This window comes from Peromyscus eremicus, chromosome 4, assembly GCF_949786415.1.
Source record: "Peromyscus eremicus chromosome 4, PerEre_H2_v1, whole genome shotgun sequence".
Lineage (NCBI taxonomy): Eukaryota > Metazoa > Chordata > Mammalia > Rodentia > Cricetidae > Peromyscus > Peromyscus eremicus.
The window spans coordinates 10,326,333-10,344,813 of NC_081419.1; the positions used below are offsets into that span (position 1 = coordinate 10,326,333).

The following is an 18,481-nucleotide window of genomic DNA, read 5'->3' on the forward strand; positions in this document are numbered from 1 at the left end:
TATTCATTGGAAACAATTATAATTTTCCAGTGAAGAAATCCTTACAATTGTCTAATGAATACAGGTTTTAACATGTTGCAAATACAGAAGCCAGGGTATAGTTGTTTGGAAAAAAATTGCTCATGGTTGTCTCCAGATAGAGGAAGAACAGGAAAGCGGGGGATTCTGACACCGTGGCATCACAGTCTTCTAGGTGCTTAGTATGGCCTGCAAGCAGCATCTTTGTCTTTTTTGGCTGCTCCTCTAAGAGTTGGCTCTTTTCATTCTCTTTGATTCCTTGGAGTCTTTCTACAATAGGGATACTATCCCTTACTGTTTGTGCTACCAGGGTGTTATGTCCGTGAATGTGGTCATTTTCAGTTTTTTGTACTCTTTCTATCTTTTTCAAGAACCCTTTTCTATCCCAAGGTAATTTATTTCTGAATGTGGTGTGAATTAATAATTTTAACTGAAAAGCTGGCTGTGGTAGCCCACACTTGTAATCCCAGTGCTTGAGAGGCTGAGGCAGAAGGATTCCTGACCGTTGAAGGTTATCCTGGGCTACATAGTGAATTCCAGGGCACCCTGGTCTGCAAATTGAGACTTTATCTCAAAAACAGAAACTGAAGCTCAGTTTAGGTTTCTTTTTCAGACGGGCTGTGAGCTGTGTTGCCTGCACTTTGTCATCCACTTGGTGCTAACTCCTGGTTGTTTTGTTGAACTGCTCTCTTTCCTCACTAAGTTGCCCTTACTTCCAGAATCAGTCATAAAGCCTTGTGTGCACTGCTGCAGATTTTTACCTTTCATACACATTTTTTCTTGCCTTTTTCCTATTCTATGTGATATTTATAGTCACAAACCAACATTTTCTAGAAAATGATATCATTGTATCATTTTATGATATACTCATAATTATTTTGAGGCATAACATATACAGAAAAGTGTATTCCTACATTGTTAAGTGGTTGGCACAGTGGAGTTTTAGAAAGTGCACATAACCATGTATCGGTCTTCCAGATCAAGAAATAAAATATAGGGGACTGGAGAGATGGCTTAGCAGCTAAGAGTACAGGCTGCTCTTCCAGAGGATTGGGGTTTGATTCCCAGCATCTGCATTGTGGCTCTCAACTGTCTGTAACTATAATTCTAGAGGACTCAAGACCCTCTTCTGGTTTACCTGGGCACTAGGCCCACCTGTAGTGCACAGACATACATGCAGGTAGATACTTATACACATAAAATAATAAAATTAAATTAAAAGAAATAAAATGTAGCATGCCATGGTGTCACTTGGGAGTCAGAGACAGGAGGTTCACTACAAGTTTAAGGCTAGCATGGGCTGTGTAACAAATTCTAGGCTAGCCACACTTACATATTGACACAGTGTCTCAAAACAGCAACCACAAAATAACAAGCAAACAAAAAAACAGAAACAAAAGTTATTTAAAAAAAAAAGAAAAAGAAAAGAAAAGAAGAAAACATCCCATATTCTAGAAGGGCAGGAGATTGGTTTTAACACCATAGATTAGTTTCATCCTTTTTGAACCTGATGTCTTGCTTTGTAGGGTAACAGATTTCTTGTGAGATATTTGCATGTTGTACCTGCAACAGTTGCTGTGTGCTTTTTTTTTTTTTATAGTGTCCCAGATGTGCCGCTGCAGTTTATGTGTCTATTCTGTAATGGCATCTGGGTCACTTGGAATTTGGAGTTAAACTAGCAGTATCATTACAATATAAACATTCTTGTACGTGTGTTTTGGTGCATATGCATGCACGTACATCCCCATTTCTCCTGTATTACCCTCCACTGGACTGCCTGGGAACTCTAATTTAAGTGTGATTGATGATAATGAGTATCCCTTTTTATTCTTGACTTTAGAGAGAACACTTCTTATATGTTGATGTAAAGAATGTTTTCTTTATATTTTTGAAGTCTCTTTTAGGTAAATATATCTAATCTTTGAGCTGTTTAAAAGACACCAACTTCTAATCAAATGATACATATGGTCATTGAGGTGGTCCCACCTTCTCCCCTTTAGTTTTTGCAGAACTGAGAATTGAACTCAGGGCCTGGCATGAGCTAAGCATGTCCTCTATTCTATGCCAATCCCCAGTATTCCCCTGCCTTGAATCTATTAATAGAATAACTCAACATCAATAGCTTTTCTTGTGTTAAATCATTTTTGCATTTTTGATAAATTCCCTGCTTGTTTTTGATAATTTGTATGTATCTTGCTTGATACATAATCTATGTATTCGTTGCTGGACTTATCAAGCTTATATATAGGATTAAGTGTTAGGCTCTTTAGTCTGTGTTTGCGTGTGTAAGATTAGGCTGAATGTAATTCCACATACTGAAGGGCTTGACTCTTGCTGCCTTTGTTAGGTCTTGTTGTTGACATTAGCCTCATGGTGTGAGATGAGTGCATCATATCTCTTGTAATAGGGTGTAGTAGGATGGTTAAAGTTCCTTGCCTCCTAGGTAGAACCTGCCTTTAAATCGTCTGTATCTGGAAAGTGTATATAAACTTGAAATTAGAGATTCAGTCTCTTTAAAAGTTATGAGACTGCTTATATTTTCTATTTTAGAATTTTTTTTATGTCTTCAAAGCTGTTGGTCTAAAATTGCACCTAATAGCCTCTTAAAAGTTTTCAGCACTTGGGAGGTAGAGGTAGGGGGACCAGGCCAGCTTGGTCTACAGAGCAAGTTCCAGAATAGCCAGTGCTACACAGAGAAACCCTGCCTTGAAAAACAGAACACAAAACAAAAGATTAAAATTTTTACTGTTTTGATAACTCTTATATGTTCTCTTTTTCTTAGCATCTTTCATATCATCATCATTTTGCCAGAAGTTTATCAGTGTTACAAGCTTTAAAAGAAAATCTTTGTTTTTGTTTTTCGAAATAGGGTTTCTCTGTATAGTCCTGGCTGTTCTGGAACTCACTCTGTAGACCAGGCTGGCTTCGAACTCACAGAGATCTGCCTACCCCTGCATCCCAAGTGCTGAGATTAAAGGCGTGTGCCACCATCGCCTGGCTAAAAAAATCTTTTAATGTTGTGAGTCTCTTATTTTGTTGATAATAATATTTTTTGTATTTTCTACTTACTCTTTTTGGGACAGGGTCTCAACATGTAACTCTGGCTGCCCTGGAACTCATGTGTAGGTCAAGCTGGCCTTGAATTCACAGATATCATAGCTTCCTGAGTAATGGGATTAAAGGTAGTCTGTACTTGGGATCACATTTTCCATTTACTTAACTTTTTATTTCCTTTGCTTATCAGTTACCAAGAAAAGTGTGTTAAAATCTCCTGGTGTGAGTGTAGATGAACAGTTTCCCCTTTTTAATTTTGAGGATATCTTATGGCTATATATTTAAGCCCAGAATTGTTATATATCTTCTGATGTTATTTTAAAGTAGCCCTCATTTCTAATAGTGCATTTTCTTAAAATGCTTTATTTGCCGTTAATACAATAAAACCAACTTTATTTTCATTAGTATTTTTCAGGCCTATAAAATTTTCCCTAGCCATTAAACCTGTGATTTCATATATTTATAAATTTTCTTGTATATTCTATATGGTTAAGTTAAAGTCTCACTGAGAACCTTGAACTTTTAGCTAGTCATTTTGGTTCATTTCTGTTTATCCTCTTTGTTGAGTATTTACATTTTAATCTTGTTTGTACTTTTTTGTGGCTTTCTTAACTTTTTCTTCCTTTCTATTAAGTTAATCAGATTTCTTTATTCCTTTTTCATCTCTGCTGATTTGCAAGCTGTGTATACCATCTGTCTTTACTTGGATAGTTAGTTACCCTTAACTTTTTTTTTAAACCTTTTCATAGAAATAAACTACACTTGCTAATTTTTACAAATTGAAATCACCAATGTAGCCAAGACTCTCCTTACCCCTCAATCAAGAACTGGTGTTGGGGGGGCTCATGCCTGTAATCTTAGCCCTCAGGAGGCTGAAACAGACAGACAGACGTACATAGCAAGATATTGTCTCAGAAACTAGAGGCTGGGGTGTAGCTCCATGGTGGAACACTCAAGTCCTGGATTTGAATATTTTCAGCACATCAGAAGTCTCTTTTTACCCACATCTAGTGAGTGCCACCCTCTCCCTGTGCCCCTCCCAGGTGACTGTATTCAGACGTCTGATGGCATGGATTGGTTTTTGTCTGTTACACTGTTCTAATATGTGGCTTTTTTACTGTAGTATGTATTTTTGTGTCTTGCCTCTTTGTTCAACATGTAATTTTGATCCTGTGTGATAAATCTGTCTTTTCTCTCCATCTTTTAAAATGATGTGTATGTCTTTGGTCTTTTTATTTACAATTTGTCTAGATAGGGATTTGCTCCTGTTGTCCTGCTTGTAATCAGTTCTTCTGAATTGACATCTTTTTACCAGTTCCAAAAATTCTAAGCCCTTAGCTTGTTTGCTCCAAAGCAGTGGGGGCTTCAAGCAGAGTGGTGACCTGACAAACCTTTGGAAAAGTTACCTTGCTTCTTGTCTGCTGGTTACTTTGGGCAAAATATTTCAATGGCCTGCACCTTAAGTGCTCATTTTCCTACCTCAGAACTATCTTGAAAATTAAATGGAAGAACGCATTTGAAATTGCAAATTAGGATGTGAAACACAGATAGCGTAGAGTCAAGCTAGTCATGATAATAAAAATTGCTGAATGGATTTTAATGTTTTATTAAATGTTTAGTGAATAAGCATCATAGTCTTCATTACTCAGATACTATTTATTTCCATCTTTCTTCTCCTTTCTCACCCCCCATGTAGAAATACAAGAGTATTTGTGTCATATGTACATTTCAGAATGTGTGTAAAAAACCCCTGATGGTTTAGACATGAAATCAGATTCCATCCGTCTTCCAGCACTGTTGATTTACTAAAATAGAAGCCAGTGTGCTGTGGTGGGTAGGATTTAATGTCTCTGCAGTTCATTTTGTCTAGAGCAGCCATACAATGCTGAGCATAACCTTTTCTTAGTATGCATTTGAAACTGAATTAATATATTTCCTTTCTCTCCATTAGATTTGTGGAGATTGTCTTATGAAAAGTTCATGGGCTTAAAATTAGACAGATCTGGGACCAATCTTGACTTGACCATTTCCTGACCTGTGACATTAGGCAAGTCACTTTACCTTTCTTGTCTTCCATTTTTTTCTGAAAAAATAAGATACTAATTTACTCCTGGATTCCCTAGCATATGTAGAACACTCTTTTGGGTGTGTAAGTGACTTTGTTTGTATTACTGGAGCAGCCTTATAATACACATTTTATTAGTCCCAGTACTCAAAGATAGAGTAACTTGCGCAATGTCATAAAGCCAGCATGCACTACAGCAGGTGTAACCCAGAGTGTCTAATTATAATGCCTTTGCCCTTGCTAATGGCTAAGGCTTTAGCACAGACCTGGGAGCTAGCCAATACTTAGTAGATGTGAGCACTTGTGTAGGGCAGGGATGTGTTTATAAACTTGTAATGTTTGACATTTTGCCCTGTACACAGTAGGCACTTAAAGAAAAAAGTCAGTGCTTATTATTTCTGTGTATGCGTCTACTCCTCTGCTCACTGTTCGCTTTTCAGCTAAAGGGAAAGGACAGCCTCAGGTGAGAGTGAACATTAACACAACCTTGGTTGAGGACATAATCAACTTGGAAGAGGTGGATGAAGAAATGAAATCTGTGATGGAAGCACTCAAGGATAATTTCAATAAGACTCTCAACATAAGGACTGCACCAGGTTAGTAGCTAACCGATGTTTCAGGGAGTGTTATAGTGGGAAAGAGCATGGGCCTGTCACCGTATCAGTCCCAGCTTTGGCATGACTGACTGGTGTTTATGAGCAGTTATTTTTCTGTAACTGAGGAGCTGCCTTGTCCAATTCCTGCTGTGTGGCTTTGGGGCTGTAGAATGTGAATGAGTTAACTGTATCATGGTTCTGGGATAGTGCTGCATGTGTCCATTAAGCAACTGTCTCCTATGGAGTAGCATTGTGCTTGGTCCACAGAGAACTAGCATAGCAGTGAACAAAACCTGTCATGATCAGTGCTTGTGGAATTATACTCTCAAAAAGTAGTTCTCTTGTGGATACTGTAAGCATATGTGGGTATCTAGACTCACAGTTCTATGTCCTTTAGTTTGCTTTTTCTAATTTGTCCCATTTGGCAGTTCTTATCCTACACTGAAAACCAAATTCTGCAGACTTAACCCACCTGAGGACTTTCTGTGCCCATGAGCTTGACCAGGAAGATTCCGATTCTGTTTAGGTTAATAGCTTCCTGAAAGTGGCTTTTCTAAGTGGGAAATGTCAGAACTGTCTAGGAGAACTGTTTGCAGATGTGATGGAGAAGTGGGTTGTCAGCTAATGGTGCAAGCGGGCAGGAAAAATCCAATTGCTGTTAAATTGGCCTTCTGCAAATTGTCATCATCCTAGAGTTAGGCCTGGGACCCCCTCTGAAGGTGTCTGCGGGAGCTTCAGCCCCTCCCACTCATGTTTTTATTGGGGAGGTTTGTAAGGAAAATAGAAGATATTTTATGAACTTGCTTGTGAAAAGTACTCAGTTCATTATAAAAATGATCAGAACCACGTTGAGTTTAGAGATGCGATCTGGCGTGAGACTAGAAGGCAGTTCCTGGCATTTGTTAACCTTTGTGCTGGAGTGTTTCTGCCTTTGCTGACAGTAAAGCGTGCCATTCAATCTTTCGCAACTGTTTATTTTAAGCTTGCTTATTATTTTAGGTATGAAACTGATAAAGTGCTCTGTCTCCCCTGTGCTTTCTGCCTGTTAACATTCTGCAGCCGAAACCAGAGAGAAGCCCAGGGAGAAACGTGATACTTAAAATGAGCCGGCCAGTTCCACTCTTGTTGAACTTAAGATGATGATGGGCTCGGAAAGAGGGTGGGAGTGTAATTTGTTAACTGTTAACCTCTGAGAAAATGAGGGGCAGGAGGGAGCTTGAGGGAGATTCCCACTGGGGACAGATTGAGGGGAAAGGGCTTGATGCATTATGTCGATAAGGACTGAGGGATAGGAGCCGCCACAACTGCACACTGAGATGCCCATGTGGGGGGCTTCTGGGGCAGAGGCTCTTACAGCCAGTCAGGGAGGCTGGCCTAAGATCCTCCTTCAGCAGACCTCCCCTTAGAATCTCCTCTTTCCTTCTTTTCCTTAGGTTAAGTTTGTGTATGTTCTGTGTAGAATTTGAGGCTGTGAAGAAACTGGGCAAAACAAGCTAAGCTTAGCCCGTGTTCTCTGCTAGACTGCCTCTTCCATGTCGTCTCTCACTGCTGCCTGACTGGCAGTGCTTTCCTCTTCACTTCCTTCTGTCTTGTGTGTGTCTCAGAAACAGCGGATATCTGCCAAGGCTTGCCTGAGATGCAGGCTCATTCTTTTCTTCTTGCTGCTTCCCCTTTGTCCTTCGTCCATCCATTTGTTTACCACAGTAGTACTGAGCACTTACTTCGTACACTTTCTTTAATAGGAATGGACATGGAGAGGGAAGATCTGGTTCCTAATGTCCAGGAACTTAGAACCTCATAGGAAAGGGCAGACAAGTAAACCAGTGTGTAGAAAACCACATAACAGCAGAACAGTGAAGACAAGGCTTTGGAGACTGTTATGCCTGGACTTGGATTTAAGTTCTATTGTTAAGAGCTGTTGTGATGTTGGGCAGTTCATTCTGTTTACCTCAGTTTCCTCATCTGTAAAATGGTGGTGGTAATAATAATCATCTTATAAGATAATGAAAGCAAGTAATATTAAAAAGCATTAGCACTGGAGCTTTGCTTATAGAACATAGTAACTTAAGGCTGCTGCCATTATTGTTGAAAGCATCCTTAGGATGCTTGAGGGCTCATAAGAGTCAGACAAGGCTCCTGAGATTAGACACCACTACAGTGAGACTTTAAAGAGGGAACAAGAGTTATCCCAGTAAAGAAGTATATTCTCACATAGTAGACTACATAGTGAGTTGCAGGCCAGCCAAAGCTGCACAGTGAAACCTGTTTTAAAATAAAATAAAATAAAAAGCATTGAGGAAAAAAGTTATATACTAGAATTTTACAGCAATCGCCCTACCTCATCTTACCAAATACTAGGATTGTGAGAATGAGTCAGTAGACCCAGCTTCAAATAGGATTTATTCAAGGAATGTTGAGAAAAATTATAAATGAATCTAAAATACTGTGATAAGTGATTATAGTTATTTTGTTTTGTTTGTTTGTTTTTTGTTTTTTGAGGCAGGGTTCTTCTGTGTAGCCCTGGCTGTCCTGGAACTCACCCTGTAGACCAGGCTGGCCTCAAACTCAGAGATCTGCCTGGCTCTGCCTCCTGAGTGCTGGGATTAAAGGCGTGTGCCATTAACACCCAGCTGCTTTGTAATTCTTAAAGTAGACATCTATACTTTCTTAGTTAAGTTTATTCTTATTTTTAAGCTATGGTGAATTAAATAACTTTTATAATTTTAAGAAAAGAGAAGTATATTCCTAATAGAAGGGAAATAACATGCAAGGATATTAGTTTGATTAAAATACAAAAATTCCAAAAATATATATAGTAACAGCACTATTGGGTTGTAGCTATAAATGCTTTTTAATGTACTTTTGAGTCTAATCCTCCTAAAAGCCCGTTTAGTATAGTTTTGGTCTCATTTGAAGATCAAGAAGTAGAGGCCCAGAAGGCGCTTAGACTCTGGAAGCAGCGAGTAGGTATTTGAATGATTTTAAAATCATGGCAACTTTTTATCATTATACTCTTATACTTTTTGTAGGTTAATGCCAGTGGTGTCCACAGCTGTCTGTCATGATGACACTGAATCTGGTTGAGTACTTCAAATCAGATCTTTGGACCATAGTGCATTAATCTTACAGCGCGTTGCCAGAATAGCTTCAGTTCATTTGAAAGATACCCGAGCCATCCATGAGTGGTTTCTACTGTGAGTGGCAAGGGTTTTCTGCTAGTTTCGTTTGTAGAGGAAATCAGGGACTTAGAAGAGTTTCCCATTTAGAATTGTAGGCTTATTTATCTTTTTTGACTTCTGAAAAAATTGCCTAGGATTTTATAGGTGTGGGAAAAGATCCAGGATAACAGTGATACACACACACACACACACACACACACAATGTGTACTTGCTTCTGAAAGGTGGGTCCCCAGTACCAAAGGCAAGGGTGACATAAGGAAGTTGTTCTAAACTGGCTGTGTGCTAGAATTGTGTGGTGAATTAAAAACATTACAACAGAATCAGGATCTCGGGGGGGGGGGGGTACAAGAGTACAGGCTGAAGCCCTGATGATTCTGTGCTCAGATCTGTGTAGAGAAGGGAAGAACTTTGCCTGAAATCAGACTTGAGCACACTTGAGTTTGACTTAGGGCTCTTGATTGTTTTCTCGCTTGTTAACTCTCATCTTGGTCCATTTATCTTCCTCGAGTCTCATTTTCTCATCTGTGAAGTGATGGTAATAGTCACAGCGTTACAGGGTGGGATGGTGGTAAGGGGCAGCAGGCGGTGACGTGTCAGTGCTTATGCTTCGGTATGATGTAGTTGGCCATTTCTGTTTAGCTGTAGTTGTCACCATAATTCCGTAAGCAGCTACTTTTTTTAAGCTGAGTTGGAAACCAAGGCACACAGAGAGAGGCAAGTGATGTCTTTCTTAGTGGTTTTCTAGCTAGTGAGTGGCAGAGTTACTGAAAGGAGGTCATTGCTTTTCAGTGTCAGCTCTGTGCTGGATAGTTTATTTTATCAACTTCACACAGCTAAAGTTATGTGAGAGGGGAGCCTCAATTGAGAAGATGCCTCCACAAGATCAGGATGTAGGCAAGTCTGTGGGTACTTTTTAAATTAGTGATTGATGGGGGAGGGCCCAGCCCATTGTGGGCAATCCCATTCCTGGGCTGGTGGTCCTGGGTTCTATAAGAAAGCAAGCCAGTAATCAGCACCCCTCCATGGCCTCTGCACCAGCTCCTGCCTCCAGGTTTCTACCCTCCTTGAATTTCTGTCCTGGCTTCCTTCGGATGATCTGTCCTATATCACAGGGAAGGCTTTAAGTCCAGATAGACCAGAATGGTTACTTATCCTGGTTCTAGTAAGGAATTCCAATGTAGCTCATTGCATGCTCTATCCACTGCCTGAAACTGCTCCTATGAACAGCCTTGTCACTTTGGTAAGGGAGTCCTGTATGTTTGTTGAATCAGAATTAGACTAAGAGGTACGGGCTTCTAAGGTCTTTTAGAATTCTAAACCTTACTGTTTTTCCTTTAGGATCCCTTGATCATATTACTGTGGTAACTGCTGATGGGAAGCTTGCTCTAAATCACATTGGCCAGATCTCCATGAAGTCACCACAGATGATTTTGGTGAATATGGCCAGTTTCCCAGAGGTAAGGTGCTTTATTGAAATGATCTGTCTTCAGTTTCTTTTGGATAACGGAGGTTTAATCAGGTCAGAAAGGAAATGTTCCCTTTAGTTTGGAAAGAAATTTATTAAAGAAAATATAGGACAAGAAAAGTCTCATGTCTAAATTTTTTTAAATGATTTATCTTTATTTAATGTACATTGGTATTTTTGCCTGCATGTATGCCAGTATGATGGCGTCAGATCTCCTGGAACTAGAGTTACAGACAGTTGTGAGCTGCTATGTGGATGCTGGGAATTGAACCAGGGTCCCTTGGAAGAGCAGCCAGTGCTCTAAACCACTGAACCATCTCTCCAGCCCCTCTCTTAATTTTTTATCTGTTAAATTCAAATGTATAGTGACTAAGTAAGTGATTTGAAAAACAATAATGGAGAGGAAGTGATTGGCTTTGGGGCAGTATAAGGATTTGGTAACCTGGTGTCTCAGTTACTTTTTTATTGCCATGATAAAACACCATGACCAGGGCAACTTATAAAAGAAAGCATTTAATTTGAGGCTCACAGTTCTAGAATTAAGTCTATGACCCATGATAGAGGGAGCATGGCAACAGGTATGCGTGGAACTGGAGCATAGGTAAGAATTTTTGAAACCTCAAAACTGACCCCCAGTGATGCACCTCCTCTAGCAAGGCCACACATCCTAATCCTTCCCAAACAGTTCCACCAAACGGAGACCAAGCATTCAAATATGTGAGCCTTAGGGGGACATTCTCATTCAAACCAGCATACCTGGAAACCATGTGGCCTATCTCTGGGGCACCTCTGCCCAGTTCTTGCTGATAATTGCCAGGCAGAAATGTAGGCCTGGTATTAACATTAACAGATGCTCCAGTTTTTATTTCCAAAAGAAACCAGTAACCAGGAATTTTATACAAAGTCTTTTTGCTCTCTCAATGTTTTGGCCTAATTCACTTTTCTTTTCTTAAAATGTGGACATCCAGGAGGGCTGGCATGTGTCTGTTACCTCAGATCTTGGGAGGCAGAGGCAGTAGAATCAGGAATTCAAGGCTATCCTAGGCTACATGAGACAGCCTCAAAACAAACAAAAAAACCTTGAGACAAATAAAACATTTTAATGGGCCAGATATGTCCTGAGGGCCGCCATTTTGTGACTTCTGTATTAGAATTTGGAGAAGAACCTCCAGGAACTCACCTTCCTCTAGACTAGACAGAACAATATAAGCAGTGCCTGGCGTTAGAGACTGGAAGATGAGTTGCATTAACCTTGAGGCTGTATGGTTTTAACTGTAGTTGAGAAACCTAGAGAACCTGAACTCCAGTCCTCTCTCTGCCTTGTCATTTGGTAAGTTACTTCCTCGCTGGCCTCCATTTCCTCACTTGTTCTGGTCTCTGTCTCAGTAGTTCTGTTATTGGCAGGCTGTGTTTTGGATTTGATGAACCAGCTTACCAGTAGGAGAAGAACAAACCATTTCCAGTCAGAAGCTTCCTGTGACTGATAGGCCAGGTGCACCTCTAGAGTTGTTGCTCAACCACTGCCCTTGTTGGTTCTGCCACAGTGAACTTTAATGTTTCAAATACATATTGGATTGTATCATTCTCAGAATCTTGACTGTGGACAAGAAGGCTTTGGGTGATCTGGCTCAGCCTGCTTCCAGTCTCTGCAGTCCTGTGGTACTGTCTTCCTGGTACTCTGCTCTACTCAGACTGGCCTTGAAATGAATCATGACTTTTGCACCCTCTGGGCCTTTTTAGGTACTGCTCCTGTGGCTGGAACATTTTCAGTTGGCTATTTGCTACTCATGTTTTGAATTACAATGTAGATGTCACTTTTTCACTAGATTGTAAGCTTGTAGTAGAAGTCATATATAACTTATTCATTGTGTTCACATCAAACAGGGCTAGGCACATGGAATTACTCCATACATTATCCTTAAATTGGTGGATATGTGTTATTAGGTGTATGGAAAGGAAGCACTCATTCATGATGTCACCGAGGAGTGTAGAAACGGATGAAACTCAACTGTCAACTCTTTGCTGCTGTCCCTCTGAAACCCTGAGGCCTCTCTGCCATGTTCAGCTAATCCTGTAGGCACTGTAGGCCAATTTAGGGACTAGCCTCCTAATGACACAGCTTGAAGACCTCATCAGGCAGATTGCTTTTCAGAGCCACCACTTCTGTTGTTAAGTAGCAAATGGTATTCACAGAAGTAGCACCTGATTGGCCACCAGAGCATCTCTTATGAGGCAAGAGGAGGTATTAACTGCTTAATTTTTTCTTAGGAAGTTGGAGTATATTTTCATCTTTCAACTAAAGTACCTTTGCCATTTCTCTAGTGTGCAGTTCCTTGGGTTTTGGGAAAAGCTTAACCAGCATGTTGTCAGTAGAGGGCTCATGCAGAGGCACAGTGAGGAAGTATGAGTTACGCAGTCTTTTGAATTTCTTTATCTCATCTGCTGTGTACATTAAACAAACAGCTCTAGCTAAACATTTCCTTCCTCCAGCTTTAAAAGCTGCCTATAAGTACTGAGGTTTATAGCTTCAAAATGCTGAGCTAATCCTCCTTGTGTTTATAGAATTTCTTTCTATTTCATGTGCAATTGGCTTTCTTTCCAAATCTGAACATTTCTGTGTCATGCTGTTGGGACACAGTACATGTATAATCTTTCAAACACGTTGAAGGCAAAAACTGTGTTGCATTTGTTGAGCATATATTCTGCTTGATAATGGTGCACACAGTTGCCCTCTTCCCTAAACATGCCTGAAGCTACAGTTAATGATGGGAAAGAAGAGAAGTGAATAAAAACTTAGCATCATTTGAACAAAGCAAATAACAACAACAACAGCAACAACAATACATCAGCAGACTCCATTATTTGTCTGTGGATGGGAAAGAACTGATGTGCACCAAATCTCTGCCATATTGGCAGTCACTTTCTTACAGCTGCTTCGACAGCATCAACAGTAAAAATCAACACTACTGTTCTGTTTTGTAGATGAGGCAGCAGGATCAGAGAAGGGAAGTACCTCCTCTCACTTCACACTGCTGTTGAACATGGCTCTGCTTGACATGGAGGCTTGCACTCCTTTCACTGTCCTCCATTAACTCACCAGTGTCTTTCGTGTCCTCCACGTGAGGAGGTTCTATGTGGAGGGTTGGGAACTCATTGGTGAGAAGAGATACTAGAGGTCTGTTTTCATGTGCCTTGTATTCTAGAAACTCACTGAGGTATAAAGAAATGGAAGGCCAGTAATTGATAAGGTACTAACAGTTGACTCTGAATTCTCAAGAGTATGTTTACCTATGTACAGACATGTTGCCATCCCTTGTCCATTATTGTGGATTAGCTTAAGAATAACAAGGGCAGGCATTGCTAATTGATAGTGGAACTTTTCTCTGCTGGTCTCCAGATGGGGTCAGTGATCTTTTTCAATACACAGTATTCCAGCAGCCATAACCAGTCAGTTAGTATTGAGAGCAAAGTAACCAGTCTGCCTTGGGATGCCGGTGAGTGTCCCCCTCCAGTGATGGAATAAAGGCTAAAGATAAGGGATGGAAATTGTATATCTATGTATACCTTTTTTGTTTGACCCATGAATAGTTTAAACATACTGTTAGGGAAATGATTATAATTTCCTGAGGTCTGAGTCCTGCTGTGTCAAACAAAAATATACATACCTAGAAAAATTAGAAGACTTACTTTCAGTAAGTTTCTTTATGGGAAATCTCAGCTAACATTTTTCCTGAATATGAAGAAGTACAAAAACTAAAATGTAAAATAAGGTTTTGAAGTAAAGTCAAGAGATGCATTTTCTAATAGATTTAAATAGGATTACTAATAGTAGTCATTCAGCAAGCTTTTACTGCACACTTGCTTAGACTTCACTGGAACTGTGCCTTCCACTGTGAAGGTGCAAATAGTGAGACATACTTCCTGCCTAGCTTGAAGTTGGTAGTGAATACTCTTGTAATTTTTATTTTATGTGCATTAGTGTTTTGCCGTGGGTTTTGGGTCCCCTGGAACTGGCGTTTCAGACAGTTTTGAGCTGCCATGTGGGTGCTGGGAACTGAACTCAGGTTCTCTGGAAAAGCAGTCAGAGCTCTCAACTACTGAGCCATCTCTCCAGCCCAGTAGTGAGTACTCTTGTACCTACCTACAGGGGAAGGCTGCATGGAACTACTTGGGCCAGACTGAAAAGGAGTTTGGTGATAGTAGGGTGTGGTGGCTTGAATAGGTATAGCCCCCATAGACTCGTGTATTTTGAATGCTTGATCCTTAGGGAGTGGCGCTGTTAGGAGGCATGGCCTTGTTGGAGTAGGTGTGGCCTTTTTGAAGGAAGTGTGTCACTCTGGAGGCAGGCTTTGAGGTCTCATATGCTCAAGCTAGGCCTAGTGTGGCAATCTCCTGCTGCTGCCTGTGGATTAAGATGTAGAACTCTCAGCTCCTTATGTCTGCCTGCATGCTGTAATGCTTCTCACCATGATGATAATGGACTAAACCTCTGACGCTGTAATCCAGCCCCAATTGGAAGTTTTCCTTTATGAGAGTTGTCGTGGTCATGGTGTGTCTTCACAGCACCAAGACATAGGGGTGTTAGAGCAGTGTTTTCTTGGTTATGGAGTGAGAAGCTATAGAAGGTTGGGGGATGGGAGATAAAGCTTCGTCTTTAAAGTGAGGGCTCGCCCTTTGCTTTTAACTCTATGAATGGTTTTATGAAGGGTGGCCGTTCTCTGCAGAGAGATATTTACTTTATTTCTTTGCCTACTGTTTATTTTTACTTTATGTGTATGAGTGTGTTGTCTGCTTATGTGTGCACCATGTGCATGCAGTACTCATAGGGGCCAGGAAATGGTATTGGGTCTCCCGGAATTGGAGTTACAGGTGGTTGGAGCTGCTGAGAACCAAACTTGGGTACTCTGTAAAAGCAGCAAATGCTCTTAACTGCTGAGCCGTCTCTCCAGCTCAATTGATACACACACACACACACACACACACACACACACACACACACACACACACACACATGTTGTTCATTTCTTTATGTAGTAATTACTGAATACATTGAGCTTGGGGATCTGTAAAAAGAATAAAGACAAAGTCACATTAGACTAAATGTAGCTCAGCCTCTCCTTACCCCTGAGAGTAACTGAAGTTTGATAGATTGTCTCTTTATTGCATCTTTCTTGGGCTGTCTATTCTAAAGGATGTGAATATACCCTGTAGACCTGTTGTTCATAATAAATAGGTAGTGCTTGGTTATGTCAGAGACCCCTTTCTAACACTGAGAGCCTATGGTCTGAGGCACCATTTAAAACACTTACTGTAAATACTTATATTCTGTACACACTTAGGTTCTACACATCTGTATATAGAAGTTCTGGTTTGTCATTTTGACTTCATACAGGTGTAGAATTAAGACCATTTAAAGATGGAATGAGTAAGTTTTTAGATACCTCTGCTAAAACAGTAACAGTGAAATGCTTGGAAAAATAAAATAGGTATGTACCACCCTCCATGCCTTTCAGACATGAAGCTGGAGGAACTCAAGGACAGGACTTGGCCTTTGAGTTCAGATGGCATGGATCAGCTCTGGAACATGTCAGAAGCTTTGTTCTTGTGAGTCCATGTCTTCCACCCACTTCCTGTTGCCTTTAGGATTGATACAAGGTGCAGTCAGCATATTGTTAAAGTATGAGGTTGGGCATTTAGGAAATCTGTTTACCAGTGAGTGAGCCTGCAAGCGAAGTTCCTGAAGGATGTTAGGAGGACAACAGTGTGTCAGTATAATGTTTACATTAACTCTGCCATTAATTTGAGGACTACACATTTTCAATACATGGATATGGTTTGTTCATATGATAGCTGCTCTTGATTGGATGTTAACTGTGTGCCAGGCACTGAGTTAGATACATTGCTTTCATTATCTCATTGCTTTTGTGATGTTTAGGTACCGTATCATCTCAGATTATGAATGTTCAGATTTATTGCTCAGGGTATGTGGTCCCAAAGCTGGATTTAAACTGAAGTTTTTCTGACTCCCAAGACTCATGCTTTTCTCCTATCACTCCGCCTTTCCTGCGGTGCACACCAGTGGAGGTTTACTGCTTATTCCAAAGCATGAGTGAGTTTGGTATGAGTGTAGATGCGAATGAGTTAAATTTATTTACTCATTCCAAACTGGCACTAGTATATTTTGAGTGTAAAATGTCAACTGGAATTTTTAACGTATGAAATCTTTCATCTGTCTTTACACCAATCTTTGCACAGACCAGCCCTCCTCCCTTGAGGATTTATTGTGGTTTTGATCTGTGTTGCCTCAAACCATTGAAATCTTTTCAAAGAAGCAGAGCTGTTTTCTTTTTCTTTTTTCTTCCCTTTCTTTTTTTCCTTCCGCAGTACACTGGTACCAGGAGTGGACATGGCTTGCTATTCAGCTTGATCAAAGCACTCTACACCAGTGTAACTTCCTGATCTTACTGGTAACAGAACTAAATGTTTCCATGTTCTGCCAAGATGGGTTGCCAGTTATCGACAGAGGGCTTGCATCTGGTAATAATTATTTACTAATTCTGTTTACCTTTTGATCTGGTTTTCAGTGTACAGCTGCAGCTATCAAGGCTATAAGAGAAAGTGGAATGAATCTGAACCCAGAAGTGGAAGGGACACTAATTCGGGTACCTATTCCTAAGTAAGTTTGGCTGAAATCCATGTTTTTCAGTGACACGGGATGGTTATCTTTGGATGGAAACTAGTACCTCGAGGACACTCTTGGGCCAATGGTGTGGCTTCCTTACCTGTATCTTTCATCCTGGCTATGCTATGAGATCAGTTTGCTGATGCAGACTTGTGTACTAGATGCTGGTCTACAGCAGTAAGTTTGTAGAGCACCTTGTCCTCACACATTCTGGCTGGCAAGTTAGGACAAGTTAGCACACCAAGTCATTGTAGATCAAATGAAATAAATTCTAGGAGGGAAGAAAAGCCACCAGTATTCAAGAGGGAGTGATTGACGGGTGTGATAGTGGGAAGGGCAGTTTTATCGTGGAGGTGTCATTTAAGGAGTTAATGTTTCTGCTGAGAGAAGATGATGAGGTGGAATCATCAGCCTGGAGGAACCACTCCAAGAAGGGTGAGTGGCGAGCACAAAGGCTCAGCTCAGCGAGCAGCTTGACACTTGTCAGCTCTGACCCCACGTTCCCTGTTGGGATTTTTACATTACTCTTTGGTAATTGAAGAATTAAAGGCATAAGTCCCGAGTAGTGGTTTTTTGTTATGTTTTTAATGGATTTTTAAGTGAATTAGAATAGATCTTTGTTCCTGAATTTAGAAAGAGAAGACAGGGCTGATGAGATGGCTCAGTGGGTAAAATCCTTGCCATAGAAGCCTGACAATGAGTTTGATCCCCAAAGCCCTCATACAGGTGAAAAGAGAGAGCTGACTCTACACAGTTGTCCCCTGGCCTCCACACGTGGGCTGTGGGAGCAACTCCCAAAAATAAGTTAAAATTTTTTAAAAAGAAAAGATAATACTTGGGAAGTGGAGTCAGAAGGATCACAACTTCAAGGGCCAGCCTGGCCTACACACTGAAACTCTTCCTCAAAATAAAGAACAGACAAGATGGTGACATGTTTGAGTAAAAGAAAAGCAGCTGGTGTGCTGCAGCCAGGAAGGTAGTGAGAGCAAGGGCTGGACTAGTGCTTGTAGCAGGGTCTTAAGGGTCTTAGTAATAAACCAACCTGAGCCAGGAACTGGGGTGAACGCTGGGAGATCAGAGAAGCAGAACCAGCCACAGCTGCCTCACCTCGCCAACTCCTCAGCTGGCCCCCTTTCCTCAGACTGGATGCCTCTCAGCTGAACTGTGCTGCTCAAAAGCCTAAAAGCTTAACCAGCTCTAGTTCCTCGTCCTCACGCCTTAAGTATCTTTCTGCTTTCTGCCATCACTTTCTGGGATTAAAGGGGTGTGTCACCATGCCAGGCTGTTTCCAGTGTGGCCTTGAACTCACAGAGATCCAGACAGATTTCTGCCTCTGAAATGCTAGGATTAAAGACGTGTGTGCCACCATTTTCTGGCCTCTATATCTAGTGGCTGTTTTGTTCTCTGGCCCTAGATAAGTT

At 40.8% G+C, this 18,481-nt stretch overlaps 1 protein-coding gene across 1 annotated transcript in view; it reads left to right on the forward strand.

The window, feature by feature from the left end:
• The window catches only part of Mrrf (mitochondrial ribosome recycling factor), a 59,841-nt gene that overhangs the window by 6,293 nt on the left and 35,067 nt on the right, over positions 1-18,481 (forward strand). The window contains exons 3-5 of the mRNA XM_059260174.1: positions 5,578-5,733; positions 10,252-10,370; positions 16,963-17,054. Coding sequence (XP_059116157.1) covers positions 5,578-5,733; positions 10,252-10,370; positions 16,963-17,054 — 367 coding nt within the window. The remainder of the gene's footprint in view (positions 1-5,577; positions 5,734-10,251; positions 10,371-16,962; positions 17,055-18,481) is intronic.